Source organism: Psilocybe cubensis, chromosome 3, assembly GCF_017499595.1.
Source record: "Psilocybe cubensis strain MGC-MH-2018 chromosome 3, whole genome shotgun sequence".
Taxonomy (NCBI): Eukaryota; Fungi; Basidiomycota; class Agaricomycetes; order Agaricales; family Agrocybaceae; genus Psilocybe; species Psilocybe cubensis.
Window position 1 is genome coordinate 3195376 of NC_063001.1, and position 14645 is coordinate 3210020.

Below are 14645 nucleotides of genomic sequence, written 5' to 3' on the forward strand. Positions count from 1 at the left end.
AGCCACATTTTCCCGTATTCATACCTGGGCTCAATCTACCCCTATCCAGTACCACAAACTTCTGGGCCACGAACTGGAGCCACAATCGCTTCGCACTCAGATGCCTAAACGCTTCTCTGCTCCAGGCCTTCCTGAACTCAATCACTCCCAGATGTATGCGGTCAAAAGCGTGCTCCAAAAGCCTATCAGCTTAATTCAAGGTCCTCCTGGAACTGGAAAGACTGTTACATCCGCGTCCATTGTTTACCACCTGGCCAAGATGAATCCAGGACAGGTGCTCGTCTGTGCTCCATCCAACGTTGCCGTCGACCAGCTGACCGAAAAAATTCATTCAACCGGACTCAAAGTCGTGCGATTGACAGCAAAATCACGCGAAGCACTTGATTCAAGCGTCTCGTTCCTGACGCTGCATCAGCAGGTCGCAAACAGCACCACGCATGTGGAGCTCCAGAAGCTAATCATGCTGAAGAATGAGCAAGGAGAGTTGAGTAGCAATGATGAGAGGAAATATAAGACGTTAATCAGGCAGTGCGAGAAGGAGATATTGGGTGCTGCTGATGTCATTTGTTGCACATGTGTTGGTGCGGGTGACCCGAGGTTGAGCAAGTTGAAGTTTAGGACGGTGTTGATTGATGAGGCTACTCAAGCTGCTGAGCCTGGTATGTCTTCATTTCGAAATTCTTTATCTTTATTGTATGTCTGATTTCGACTTTAGAGTGTATGATTCCTTTAGTTCTTGGTTGCAAACAGGTTGTTCTGGTCGGAGACCATCAAGTACGCTTGTATTTTTTTCAAAAAAATGATTTCTTCATATCTCATGTTTTATGTAGCAACTTGGACCTGTCATCATGAACAAGAAAGCTGCCCGAGCCGGTCTTACTCAATCTCTTTTTGAGCGTCTCGTCGTGCTCGGAAACAGGCCTATCCGTCTCCAAGTCCAGTATCGCATGCATCCGTGTCTCTCTGAATTTCCATCCAATATGTTTTACGAAGGAACGCTCCAGAACGGTGTCACCGCCCCCGAGCGTCTGCGGAAGAACGTCGACTTCCCCTGGCCCGTGCCTGATACCCCCATGTTCTTCTACCAGAACCTTGGACAGGAGGAAATCTCGAGCAGTGGGACATCGTTCCTCAACAGGACGGAGGCCTCCAACGTGGAGAAGATCGTGACCAAATTCTTTAAGTCGGGGGTGATGCCCAACCAGATTGGCGTCGTCACGCCGTACGAGGGACAGCGCTCGTACATTGTCAATTATATGCAGTTCAATGGGTCATTAAAGAAGGATTTGTATAAGGAGATTGAAGTGGCAAGTGTGGATGCATTCCAGGGACGGGAGAAAGATTATATCATTTTGAGCTGTGTACGCAGCAACGAGCACCAGGGCATTGGTTTCTTGAATGACCCTAGGCGGTTGAATGTCGCGCTCACGCGTGCTAAATATGGCGTGGTTATCCTTGGAAATCCTAAAGTGTTGAGCAAGGTACGTTATGGTTTAAGCTTATTAGCGATTCATTGATATTGATTCCCATTTTCACAGCATCCTCTTTGGCACTATCTGTTGACCCACTACAAGGAGAAGAACTGCCTCGTAGAGGGCCCGCTTAGCAATTTGCAGCCGAGCATGATCCAATTTAGCAAGCCTCGTCGCACTCTTGTTAAGTCAATGGAACAATTTCGCAGGCATGAGACGAATGCTCGCGACTACTTGCCTGCCGCAGGAGGCCCCATGTCGTCCGATCGTAAGTTTTTCTTCACATCGTCGTCCCCAAACAATTTGCTGACTATTTCCCAGCTCTTGGTCGTCGTTCAGGCACACCCAGCCGCTTCGACGCAAGTTTCTACCGCACACACGACGCAATTGGATACATTCCATCCGACGTGCAGTCACTTCGTTCTCAGGCAACGTACTCGTCTGGTTTGCCTATGTTCAACGCCCCAGGACCATTTGGGCCGGGGCCCATTCCCGGACGAGGCCCGAACGGTGCAAAGAGGAGCACGTACAGCTACGCGTCGTCCATTGTTTCTCAGGACGTTGGCCCGAGTGTCACCGATGCTAGTAGTGTCGTCGGCATAGGTAACAATGGTGCTGCACCACCTGCCACAGGGGGCGCGGGTGGTGTCAGCGGCGGCAATGTGGGAAACAATATGAACATTGCCTATTCGCAAAGCGACAGATTGAGGAGGCGGACTTCGTTTGGTTCGGCATCAGTCACTGGACAAAGCGACCTGGGGAGCTTGTCACAGTATGATTATAAGAGCCAGGATGACACGGGCGATATGGATGATATGAAGAGCCAGTATGCGGGCACGCAAAATGGTGTTACGGTGTTCTAACCTTTGCGAAATTTTGCATCAAGGGGAGCCCTCCTCCTTCAGTGCACATATTGCATACCGGCATGTCCACATCTATCAACTATACAACCCCACCGACCCTCCGAACGACTGTTTGCGTCGGGCTGAACGACCACCACCCACTTCCCCGCCGCAAATTTACTGCTATTTCGACAGCTGACTTTTTTTTGTTGGCGCCGAAAAGCTGTTAGGCAAATCAAATTAGGTCTGTAAAGCGGGGAGGAGAGCACATACAGCATGGCTTTGTTTGCTTTTTTTAAATCCTTTGGCTCGATGCTTTTGCGTGTGTGTTTACTCCAATCCGCTGTAATGCCTATTTCTTGGGGTGCATATATCTGGGACGGTTCGACTTGACGCCTTTCTTGTTGACCGTTCTCAGCGTGCATTTACCTGGAGCGATTTGCAGCTCATTTTGGATGGACCGCTCCAGTCATGACTCTTCAAACCTTCCCCTCCGACCTCTTATGCTGCAATTTTTCACGAACACGAAATACAAAGAGAACATACTCCCATACACCCACACGAACATGATGAAACAACACCAAGAACCTTGCTTATTACAAAAGTTATCTATATACGAACAAAAAAACAACCAAGAATTATTACAAAATATTACAAGAACACTCTCTTCTGCACTGCGTCGCTTCCTTTATTGTCTTTATTGACGACCTTTTTGCCCTGTACTTTTTAACACCTCCGTTCGAAATCGGATCTTCTCGATTCTTGTCTTTGAAGGGTTTTCGCTATTGATTGACTTTGACCCGCCCGTATGACGGTAATCCTCCGAATATTTTTAGAACGGTATGGGATTCGGTTATTGATGGATGCCGACCATTGTGACTCCAAAACCACCTGCGCCTTCAATTGATGCTCCTTCCTTCCTCCGTCGCTAAGTATTGCTTCAAAATTAAAGCATTGCTTTCTTTGGATCAAGTGCAAGTGTACCTGGGTACATCATGGATGTGGAGATGTGTGTTTGTAGTTTTTTTCTTTTCTTGTTAATGAAGGGCGTCTGTGTATTATATTTGTTTGTTCCTTTGTTCAATTCGTGCGCGACTTGTATGCTTGCTGGGTAAATCAGCGGGATTTGCGTATGTAGCGCCTGTGAGTTACTGTCTCTGATATGAGGCGCGTGGTGCATGGCGGCCAAGAGCCGGGCACATCGAGGAGCCTGTATTGTGCAGGGGTTGAAATTAACTTGACTTATTTCCTTTTGTGCTCTTCTTCAGTTCTTACGAGTTGTAGCAATACCCAAGCAACACCCATAGGCTGTTGTTTTGGTGACGTTAGCTCGAAGTTGAGGGAATCATCATGATTCCCTTGCCCCATAGTGCCCTTTTGTTTCTTGTCTTTCTAATCTTAGCAGTAAAAGTCGCAATACCACTGATCAATGTACTATGTATATGGTACAGCCAAGGGTCACAGGGCGAAGGATAATTTATGGTCGTCAGATTCATTGTTGATTTCTGGTTGGAAAGCTTTTTGTGTTGCTGTTCACCTTATATAGCCACACCAATATAATCGCTAATCGAACCTCCGACGACGGTACTAGTACCGATTGTAAGCAAACAATTCACAATTTTGTTCCGCGACCACCAACCAACCTCTTCACCGCCTCCTCCTCCTCCTCCTCTACTCCGCCTCCCCTCCTCCGATTCCCTTTTCTTGCCGTTAATTTGTTCCTTTCCCCTCCCGTCGTCCCTTTTCTGCACCACGAAGCAAACTGCTCACCTATCCACCCACTCCTTAGGCCCTACGCCTTATCTTTTGGACTTGAACATTCCAGTGACCTGAGTAAGTGCTCACGCACATTTGTCCTTCCAATTATCTACCCTTGGCCCGACCCCTGACCGGTTTTTGCTCACTAATATTCTTCTCGCTACCACAGGTGTCCCGTATTCCCGGCCGTTTTCCTCTTCTCTAGTCTCTTTATCTCTATATTGGCTCTCGGCCAGATTTCACGGACGCCAACCCTCATAAGCACTTGGAAGAGTTTGCACGCGGTCTGACAAGCATTCAAAAACCAAAAAGGACGAAGGAAAAAAAATAATACCCGTATCATATCAAATCACATCATCGTAAGTTAGATACGGACGAAACAGACAGGACAGGACAGGACAGGACAGGACAGGGCCGTACGTATCTCGGGACATCATCTCAGCACCCCAGCGACCTGTAACAGGCCTGTAACCTATCACCCCAGCGGACTCTCAGCAACTGCCTGAAGCGATCCCGTACCGTCGACACCTCACTGTGCCTATACTCACACCCACGGGGTTGTAGGCTAGTGCTACTCCCTCTCAAACGCCATCGTCTTTCTGTGCTTGAATCATCTCATCTCCTTGATAAACCGAGTCGATACCCAAAAGCATAAGGACCTGTGTTTAGATCGAATACGGCCGCTATACCATCGACTAGCTATCTATCGCACACTACTACCTGCTACACGAAGGTCAACTCCTGCCTACCACCATTAGGAGAAAATTGAAGATGTCTCGCGAGACAGTAGATGAACCGGGACGGGGCTCCCAGGATAAACAGGAGGAAAAGGGTCAGGAGACGGAGAAGGAGCTGAAGTATGGAGTGACGGAACTGAAGACGGAGATCGAGATCGCGTTGGAGACGAAGGAGAGAGAGGACAAAGATCCTGATTCCGTCACTATCACCAGCTGCCCCCTCACGCCTACGACGCCGACTCTCGCCCAGATCCCGACCCCGACGTCGACGATCAACTTCATCAGCGAGAAGGCGCCAGTGCTATCGCTGTCGCTGCAGATACCCGGGACCGGCCTGCTCGCTCCCACAACGACGAGCGAGCCCTCGTCCTCTGCGCCGTCGTCAGAGCCTACATCCCCAAACCCTCTCGCGGACTCGGATATCCTCTCACCGCCATCTGAGACACCTCCCTCCTCATCGAGCGCCCAGGCCTCCGCGTCATCCCTCTCCCTCTCTGCATCCACATCCGCATCGACCACGGCCGGAACAACCTCGGAACAATGCCTCGTTACCGCGAGCGCCCGGCCGTCATCGTCTGGGGGAGGACTTAACGTTAAGTTCGCACCCCTGCCCGAGCTAGCACCACGCAAGCGGCGGTCGTCTACGCCGCTCGGAATGGCGGCGCGTGGGCAGCTGATGCGGCGGCGTAAGCAGAACGGGCATATGTCGGTGCAGCAGCAGCAGCTCGCCGCGCTGGCCGAGGCGGCGGCCGCAAACCCGTCTTGGACGGCCGAGGACCGGGAGGAGGAGCGCTTACGCCAGGAGGAGATCGCGGCCCGCTATGCACATTACCAGGCGTCTGCGACGGCGCTGGCGGCCCGTGAGGAGGAGGCATTGCTGGAGGAAGAAGAGCAGGAGGAGAGGGAAAGGGAGCGCAGAGGAGAGTTGATGAAGCTCGAGAGGCCGCGGGGCGGTGATGTTGCCGTGGCCGAACGAGAGCGCAGTCTGGGAAAGACCGTCAAGGGATTTTTGAGGCGCGTCGGAAGGTCACGCGATGCAGAGTCGGCGGCCAGTGGCAAGAAAGACAGTGGCAAGGACACGGAGATCGCGTTGAAGAGACGCAAGTCAGATATCGGCAAGCGGCCGCGGGGCACCTCGTCGCCTACTGCTACGTCGCCGCCTGAGGTTCCTCCTGTGCCTGCGCTGCCTCTCCGACCGATTCTAGCTACAATTTCGTCAAATGGGCCAGCGCAGACGAGTTCGAGGATGAGCATGAGCATTTCCGAAGAGGTGTCCGAAGTGCGACGCCAGCCAGAGCCTGTGCGCGAGGAAGAAGAGAGCGGGGGTGTATGGGAAGAAGAAATCGGCGGTGCGTTCCCGATGAACGTTGGTCAGACAGAGACCATTGTCGAGGGCCGTGCTGTGTATGCTTCCGTGGAGACCCCGACGACCACTACCACCAAGGTGGAAGGAGGAACAAAGAGCAAAGTCGACTCGAAGCCGGCAAAGTCTTCTGCGTCTCCGACTCCAAAGAACCTGCCGGTCAAGGCAGCAAAAGTAGTCAGCACCAAGTCATGACGAAACCATGAGGGACGGATACATCGTCCCTGATCAGTTCTCTATCTGTCTTTCCGTCCTCGCAATGCTCTAATTTCTAATCTGTCACGGCCGGCCACGATATAGGTCTTCAACTTAGATTATCCATTCCTGCCTTCGACCCTCTGCACCTTTTAATCCGTCCCCATTTTTCTCTCCGCGACATGGTGGGCACCATCCGGCCCAAGTCCAACATTACACTGTACAAGTTCTCACCCGCCGTTTATCCCACTGCTTCATCTACGATATACCGTCTTAGAGACAATATGCACACGCCCTAGCTTAAATACCCAGCTTTCCCCGACATCGAACCCAACGAAATGAGACGATTCGGATAACGACCCTCATCATTATTACATCAAACGATCCCACACTAATTTTTTTTCGCCTGCTATTTGAATAAATGGTCGATTTGGATACATCTTTGCCTCTACTCCCTTGATCCTGGATCCCTGCCGGTGTCGATTATCATCCATGATGTGCTGCTCTATGCACCTACGTATCTAAGGGGCGGAGAAGGTCATGATATCGCAATGCCTCACGAAGACGCAAATAGCGTCTGGCAAGTGTTTACACGCAACACCAGCCCAACTACAACATCACCAGGTTGAAGGACCTGCGCCTCGATCTACATCTCTCCTACTATCAACTACCCAACTATCGATGGAACATGTTATAGCCTACGCTATGCGGACATATACAGACACACACCACATTTTGTGATACACACAATTCATTCAAAATTCTAGTCATTCCTTTTCATGCGCCCGTTCATTTTTTCCAACCTTTTCGCTTGTTGTTATGCAATCACCTTTCGGGATTCTTTTTTCTCGTTCTGGTTCTAGCTTTGCTTTTTTATGGTGGTGGTGTTTTGTTGGTGTTTAAACCTGAATTTGTGGATGTTAATTTACAGTCATATTTATGCCGCTTTCTTTTATTTGTTCCAAACCATCTATCTTGGCTTTTCAGCTTCTTTCAGGCTTCTTTTACGCCATCACCTCGTAGTCCTTTGCATTTGCCATGGTTGATCTCCCTTTTTTCTATGATCAAGGCTGGAGTGGGAGGTGGAACTTAACGTTAAGGTCTGGAATCCCTATCCTCCGCCCTCCCCTCCGCCTTGTCAATGCCTTTGGTTTTGCTGCAGTGCTGTTTCTAAAATGTCGAGGGTGCGACATGCGTTGAGTGTTCGTTTCTCCTCTTTTTCTTTTTTTTAAATTGGTTCTTTGGGTGGTGTTTATTGTGGATCGTTTACTTACGTTTTCTTTTCCTTTTTCTGCCTTTTCTCTTTTCATTTTTATCTCACTCTGTTTTGAGTTTTTATATTACTTTACTTGACTTTAAATCTAGTTTTTTTTTTTTTACTTCTGCATCTGCTATGTTCAACCTTGTTATCTCGCCTATTATTTCTACGTGTCTGGGTTGGATTAAGTAGGTCAATGTCAATGAATCAAACGATGATTAGATGGTGGCATGGCTTGGTAGTGGATTCTGGGCAGTGTCTGGAAGGTGTATATTTAAGAATGCTTCCGCAACGGTGATTTTCGTCATGCTGTGCTTCCAGATATTTCGGGTCGAGTGCTACGTGCTTCTTCATCCTACGTATGATTTTCTGGTAAGATGAACCCTTCGTGGGACTGGGGTAGAAAAAGAACTGAACCTTTGGAACAGATATCGAAACAGATATTGATAGGCCATGGACCATTGGTTAGAATTTATATGACAGTTATAAACCGCGACGTTTAGGAAGTTGAGAACTCTGGTACAGTAGAATAGGGCAGTATACCATATCCGATTTAGATCCTAGCCAGGCATGAGATCGGAGGACGGAGGGCTGGAACACCGACGTAGAGTAAGTATATGTGTAGGTAGCTACGGCTTCTGTTCACCGTCTGTAGGGCTGCGTTGGTGAGCTATGCCTTAACCACTCCAATTCTGGAGCTGATTGCGAACGACTCGAGAAATCGACATTGTACTGTCGCAATCTTTGGAGTTTGGGTATGAATTATGTTTGTGGAATTGTCGTTGAAATGGAGTGGGGAATAGATGGATTCTGTATAACGACGGGCTTGACGGTGAGGCGTTTACACGGGAACATTTTGACTCTACAGTGCTCCGCCATGTAAATAGATTGACCGGAAAAGTGAGATGAATAATGAGCCAGCCACCACCAGAGTGTAACTTTCCACTTGTGAGGGGCGTCTATAATTAGATCGAAGGTTTTGTAGTGAGCTATTTTTGGTCGAAGGTTTAACGAACTTGAAATTCAATAAATGCCTCGATTCTCGAAGGTGAAGGGTGTAAAAGAAGGTTGGGGAATGAGTTAATGATGTGCCAATCACGACTGGGTGAGATTGAGAATTGAGAGCGAGATTCGAGTTGGATCTCTCGCCCTCATATGTCGGTGTGCACTTGAGACGCCTCCGACTCGACTCCCTTCCCCCACTGCCCAGGGTTGTCGGTTCGGTTCGTCAGAACTTGTGTGAAGGAGAAAGCCTGTTTTACATTATTTTCTTTTGTTTCGGAGAGAAACATGTTCTTCTAAAGCATTTGGTTAGTAGCATCATACGATACCCTTGTTTCACCAATGAAGTACTTCAGCTTGAGAGAATTTATAATCTTTCAAATTTTGTAACGTCGGTCTCCGGACTCCGCGAATCGGAGGAGAATAAACTTTTCATGCGAGTACTTGATGTCGCGTTCACTGTCTCTTCCTGCCGCGGTGCTCAACGCGCTCTCGTTGTCAGTAGGGCGCAATGGATCCATACCAACGCCAAGGCCGGGAGGATCTCCACAGGAGGCATCCTGGAGCCAACGTTCACCTGCACAACAACAAGCACACGGGGCAAGCACCCTGGTGATCCGAGTGGCGGTAATGATCTACATACATACAGTTCTGGACAGGTGCAGATAGATATCATCAGAGCAACAAAGTACAGCTCTGTCGCGCCGGCCGCTCAAGCCGCCCAAATGGCAACCACTTGGTATTTGCCCATGCTTGTGGATATATTACCCGTGAGCACCGCCACGATCTACCTAGAATGAAGCGACGATGATTGTGTTCTGCATCGTCTGGCACACTGGAGCAACCCAGGAGAAATGAGGGCAAGGTCGATAGGAAACGCGCTATACACGCGGTTGTTGTAGGAAAGAGTTAAGAGATTATGTGGAGGGGGGCAAAGGGAGAAAACGGAGATTACGTAAATATGTCATTGCTGCTGTGTAAACGCGGTAAGCTGTGATGTGAAGGCAGTAAAAAGTGAACGGAATGTATATTGCCCAGGCCACGCTCCTTCCTCTTTCTGCTCTGTGCGGCCTGTAAATCAGGCGACCGCGCCTGACTCTTGGACCTCTTTGCTTCTTGACACTGCCCTCCACACTCTCTCTAATACCTTCACGCCGTTTATAGCTCACTTTCGGGGCGATTCCTTTTATTCTTCATCAGCCTCCTTGGCTTGGTCCTGACTCGTCGTGCGCAGCAATAGTTGAGGGTGCTCAAAGCCAGGGGACTCGGATTATTATCTGCGAGCAGTTGACGAGGACGTAAAATATGGCGGCAAATGGCTGTGTGCAGACACCTACCTTGACGAGGACGGACATCGTGACGTCGGAGAGCGTATTTACGACCACCTCCATCTCGACCTCTATTTTCCCCTCCTCGATATCCACGTCGATTTTCTCGACATGTACACAGACGAACTCGTCAGTGCCATGCGTCTCCACTCTGACGACCTCAGTGACTACGCTGCCAGGTGCGTTTACGGTGTTGTAAACGCTGCTCCTAACATCTGTTTATTAATATCGCTTTTGGTTGATCAGGGAGTACAAGTCTTACAACGCTTCAGATTACGCGGACGTCTGAGATTCCGATTACGAGCTTGACTACGCTCTTTGGCACGACGTGTACTTCATCGACTAGTTCAACAACGTCGTCGACAACTAGCAGCACGGGCTCTTCGACAACGCCTACTCTTCCTCCAACTTCGCCCACGATCAATCCACCACCCAATACCAACACACCCTCCAACTCTGCAAGCAGTGGAACCAGCTTGGACACCAGCAGCTCTTCCTCTACACCCAGTGTGACAGGTACCAATTTTTTGTCATCTTCTTCAGCGACCATTCCGCCGACTATTAGTCCCACTCATTCCGAAACAGCAGGTCCAGGTGGAACTCTTCAAACTCCCTCTGATGGTAACAAAAAGTCGAACAACACTGGACCCATCGTTGGCGGAGTGCTGGGAGGATTGGTCGCCCTTCTTGTTGTTGGTTTCCTGACATGGAGATATGTGTACGTATCCCAACTTCATTTACTCGAGCATCACTGCCATCATAATTTAATCCAACGCAACGCTAATTGACGTCCTCTTCCTCCCCTCTCTCTTTAATTGACACTTTTGGTCGCACAGGAAAAAGAACAGGAGGTTCGATGATATCTTTGATCCTGTTACGCAGCCCAAACCGCACTATCAGAAAGCTAGCAAGATCTTGAAGGATCCAGAGCCAAAGCCGTACACATATGGCCTTGTTGGGCAGAATACGACTAATCCCATTGGGATCAGTCCACCTAGCTCGCCTCCGCCTGGACAGAGTTCATTTAACGACATAGGCCATCAAGGAGGAAATGACATCGGTCCTCAAGGACCAGGCAGCAATGGAATCGGACACAACCCAGGAGGAAGCAACGGTATAGGCCCGCAAAACGGGAATAACATGGGCTATCCACCGTCAGGCAACGACATCGGTCTGCAGCCCAACAACACCCCTGTGCAACACATCCGTAATCCCTCGCTGACGCCGCTCTTGGCAGGCGCGGGGGCAGCTATGGCAGCCTCGTCGTCGTCGCGGCCATCTTCCGCCGACTCGAGTATGCCCCTCGGCCCGCTCGTCACTCACGCTCCGCAACCCCAAACGTACCCGCCTATGCCCCACAACCCTTCCTCCACCTCGAGCTATCCGCCTGCCCTACAGAATTGGAACAACGCTCAGGGGTACGCCGCGCAACAGCAGCAGGGAGTATACTCTGGCTCCGCTCAGGGTTATGGACCTGGGCCGTCCATGGCTGGCCCGTCTTCCTCCTCGGCCGCATCAAATCCTCTCTCGCAGGGCGGCGGTAGCATCAACAGCCTCGGCTCAGGGTCTACCGCACCGTCTTCTTGGGGTGGCGGTAACGCCGGCCCGCCACTCCCAACGATGGTGCCGCTCATCGCTTCCACCTCCCCGACGTCGGCGCAGAGGAACACAAGCTACGGCAGCGGAAGCGCGAGCAACAACCGCATATCTACTCTGCAACAATACGAAGACCCGTTCGCGCGCTCGGGAAGCCCCGTCAGTCTCCAGGAGCCGCCGCGGATTCTGCAAGTCACGAATGCGGAGCCGGGGAGCTTGGATGAGGGGTTCTATGACCCGGCGGTGTATTATGCTGCGGGTACAGCTCCGTTAGGAGCCGCTCCTGGTTCGCCGAACGCGACGCAAGTAAGCTCGTCGTCGGCCAGTGGTGCTGCTAGTGGCCCCGGACGGCGGCTGAGTGCAAGAGCTGAGAAACAGGGGCTTGTGCATCTTGATGGAGGGCAGTACCAGACGCCTGCTCCCCAAGGTCCTCCTGCGTACACCGAGTCATGATAAATTTTCCATTTGATTTTTTTGCTCCCCATCTACTAGTTCTTTGTTTTTTCATACCTTTTCTAACCTGTCCCTTTATTTTGTCTGCTGGCACACGCATCCATTTTGGCTGTTTTAAACCCTTTCTTTCCCGTTTTTTTCTCGTGCTTTGTTGTTCATTTGGGCCTATATGCACGCTAATTCTTTGACTTTGCTACATTTACCACATCTTCATCGCAACCTTTATCGTCTCATATATCGGACTGAGACCTGTTTCTAACGATGGACACTCATTTTCTTTCTTTCATTGTTTCCTATCGCTACCAAAGCACACTCTAACCTTCTGGGTACCCTCGGCCACTGTTATAATCTACCGACCTGCATCTTCTTGACAACAGCCCTCTTAAACCCGCCTCGCTGTTGTCCAATCCACTTGCCACTTGTACCCCCGCGCCACACACATACGCACACGCACCCCATGCCTGCTTCGACTACCCGCCACACATCACCCTCGATACTAAAACTTTTCGCTGCCCCGGACTATCTATTTTATTAATCCCTCTACTTCCTTCGATGGGTTGGGTTATGTTCTACGGATACCAGACAGACACATAGTGACGACCTTTTGATGAAATTTATAACGGCTTTAGAGTTTTGGTTGTTCTTTGCTATTTCCTTTTCTTTGTGTGACACATGAGTGGCTAGGTCGTGGTTGTGGTCCAGCACTCAGGGCGATGATTGGCGTTTCTTCAGATGTACTTTTCTGCAAGTTTGCTTTGACCTTTCTTTAGGGTATATTAACTGTGGAGAATGGCCTGCTAAGTTTCTGATATTCCTCAACCTCATTTCTAGTAATCGAACTAGGTTGGTCTCCTTGCGCGCACACTTTTCCTTCAGCTGCTTACTTCGTACAAGTTAGGATACAGCACAAGCAACTATGCTGACAGGAAATCGCAAGGCAGCCATTGAAAGGATACCCACAGAGATATGGACAGAATGCGCCGACCAGCTGTCTTTCAACGATCAGAAAAATTTGCTCCTAACCTGTCAATTTTTCCGGGACGTATGCCTACGTTTCGTCTTCAAACACAAGTCATTTTATCTGCACGTCTGTAAAGACATGGGATCGGGCAACTGTTGCGGGCCATTCGCGAGCCGCGTGGAGAATGTGGCTTTGGTGGCCGATAGCAACGCCCTCGCGCCCCACGTCCGCAAGCTGACTCTGCGTTACGACCAAAGTCGTCCTCGTACCTTCTCCCATCAGCTTAAGCAGTTGTACCCGCTCTTCATTAAATCTTGTCTCGAGCTTATCCCGCGCTTTCCCAACTTACGCTCGGTTTACATCTCGAGCAACAAGCCCGTGGACAAAGCGTTGATGCATGCTCTCGCGCTGTGCCCTCAGCTTGATGAGCTTGGTATGGGCCCTGTTCGGTTCGGAGCGCATTCATTGTCCAGGGGTGTGCGTCTGTGCGTCCGGAAGCTAGGGATATACAACAACTGCATCGGGTCCGATACCAATCCGAGAAAGGCTGCTAAGGTGCTTGACATGTTTTCGGGCGAGCGGCTGGAAAGGCTCGAGGTCTTGTCGCACATCTATGCGCCCAAGATCGCGCACGCTTTAGCCCGGCAGAGTAATTGTACTCGTTTGACATTCCTTCGCGTGAGGATTTCCCCTGAGGACTTTAAAACTTTCATCCCATTCCTGGTTTCCTGTGCAAATATCGAGGCATTGAGCGTGACGTTGCATGAAAGTCTGACTTGTAGGGACTCGGCATTTCCCCCTCACTCTTTCCCAAATTCGCTTCCTCAGCTCCCAACATCAGCACTAAGAAAGCTGAACTCTATCACCGGTTCGGGGGAGATAATTGCACTGATAGTTCCCGGAAGACGAGTGCAGAGTGTAACCACCTTGATCTCTAACCCCATGCCCCGCTTTATGAAGCTTGATCAGGGAGAATTTGAAGCTCTGGTCCTGCCTCGCCTTGTTGAAAGCAAAGGTCCGGTGAAAAGTTTGGTGCTTGAGGGAAATGTTTTCGGGAAAAACATGTTGAACCCTATTTCACTGCGTATGCCGAGCCTGACTTCTCTCTGTGTGTGGCTCGGCGATGATTCTGGTGTCGACACCGACCCCTTCAAGGAGGCAACAGGAACCCTGGCCATTGTGCGCGAATATCTGGCGCACTGTAAAAACACTCCGGGAAACGAAGCGAAGGTGTTAACACCATTTGTGCGTCACAAAAAATATTTGGTACGTCTTGCGATCCTCTGAAGTCCGCGTTTTCAACCATTTTATTCGCTTCATTCTAGATCATTCTTCATTTGATAGCATTAGGCAAGATACGACTTCCACGCGACCTAGAACAGCTAGACTTGGTCGACAGGGCTTTTTCTGTTTCCTGGGAGCAACGTTTATTCCAGTGGGACCATTGCCACTTGATGAAAAGCGAAGAAACCCACGGAACAGCTTATTCATTAAATATGGTCAGCGCCATCTTCTTCGCGATATCTCGTATCTATCCGTCCTTCCGCCTGTTGAACTTGTCGGATCACGCTCCCGGACACGTTTACTTCTACTGGTACAAAACTCGCTCTGATAAATGGGACTTATGCGACTTCAAATGCGATGGTTATTGACCGCCAGCTGGTAAAGTCATTGTCGCTT

At 50.0% G+C, this 14645-nt stretch overlaps 3 protein-coding genes across 3 annotated transcripts; all 3 read left to right on the forward strand.

Moving 5' to 3' along the window:
- Nucleotides 1-4843: 4843 nt before the first annotated feature.
- On the forward strand, nt 4844-6367 carry JR316_0003877 (uncharacterized protein; the record flags this gene model as incomplete). The annotated part of the gene is made up of 1 exon (XM_047889647.1): nt 4844-6367. The coding sequence occupies one exon, from the start codon at nt 4844-4846 to the stop codon at nt 6365-6367; it is 1524 nt and encodes a 507-aa protein (XP_047752021.1).
- Nucleotides 6368-10066: 3699 nt separating this feature from the next.
- JR316_0003878 (uncharacterized protein) lies at nt 10067-12004 on the forward strand (the record flags this gene model as incomplete). Its single annotated transcript, XM_047889648.1, has 4 exons — nt 10067-10134; nt 10302-10471; nt 10499-10673; nt 10792-12004. 4 exons carry the CDS (start codon nt 10067-10069, stop codon nt 12002-12004), a joined length of 1626 nt encoding a protein of 541 aa, XP_047752022.1.
- A 916-nt stretch (nt 12005-12920) lies between these two features.
- Nucleotides 12921-14617, forward strand: JR316_0003879 (uncharacterized protein; the record flags this gene model as incomplete). Its single annotated transcript, XM_047889649.1, has 2 exons — nt 12921-14231; nt 14291-14617. The coding sequence occupies 2 exons, from the start codon at nt 12921-12923 to the stop codon at nt 14615-14617; spliced, it is 1638 nt and encodes a 545-aa protein (XP_047752023.1).
- Between the last annotated feature and the right edge of the window lie 28 nt (nt 14618-14645).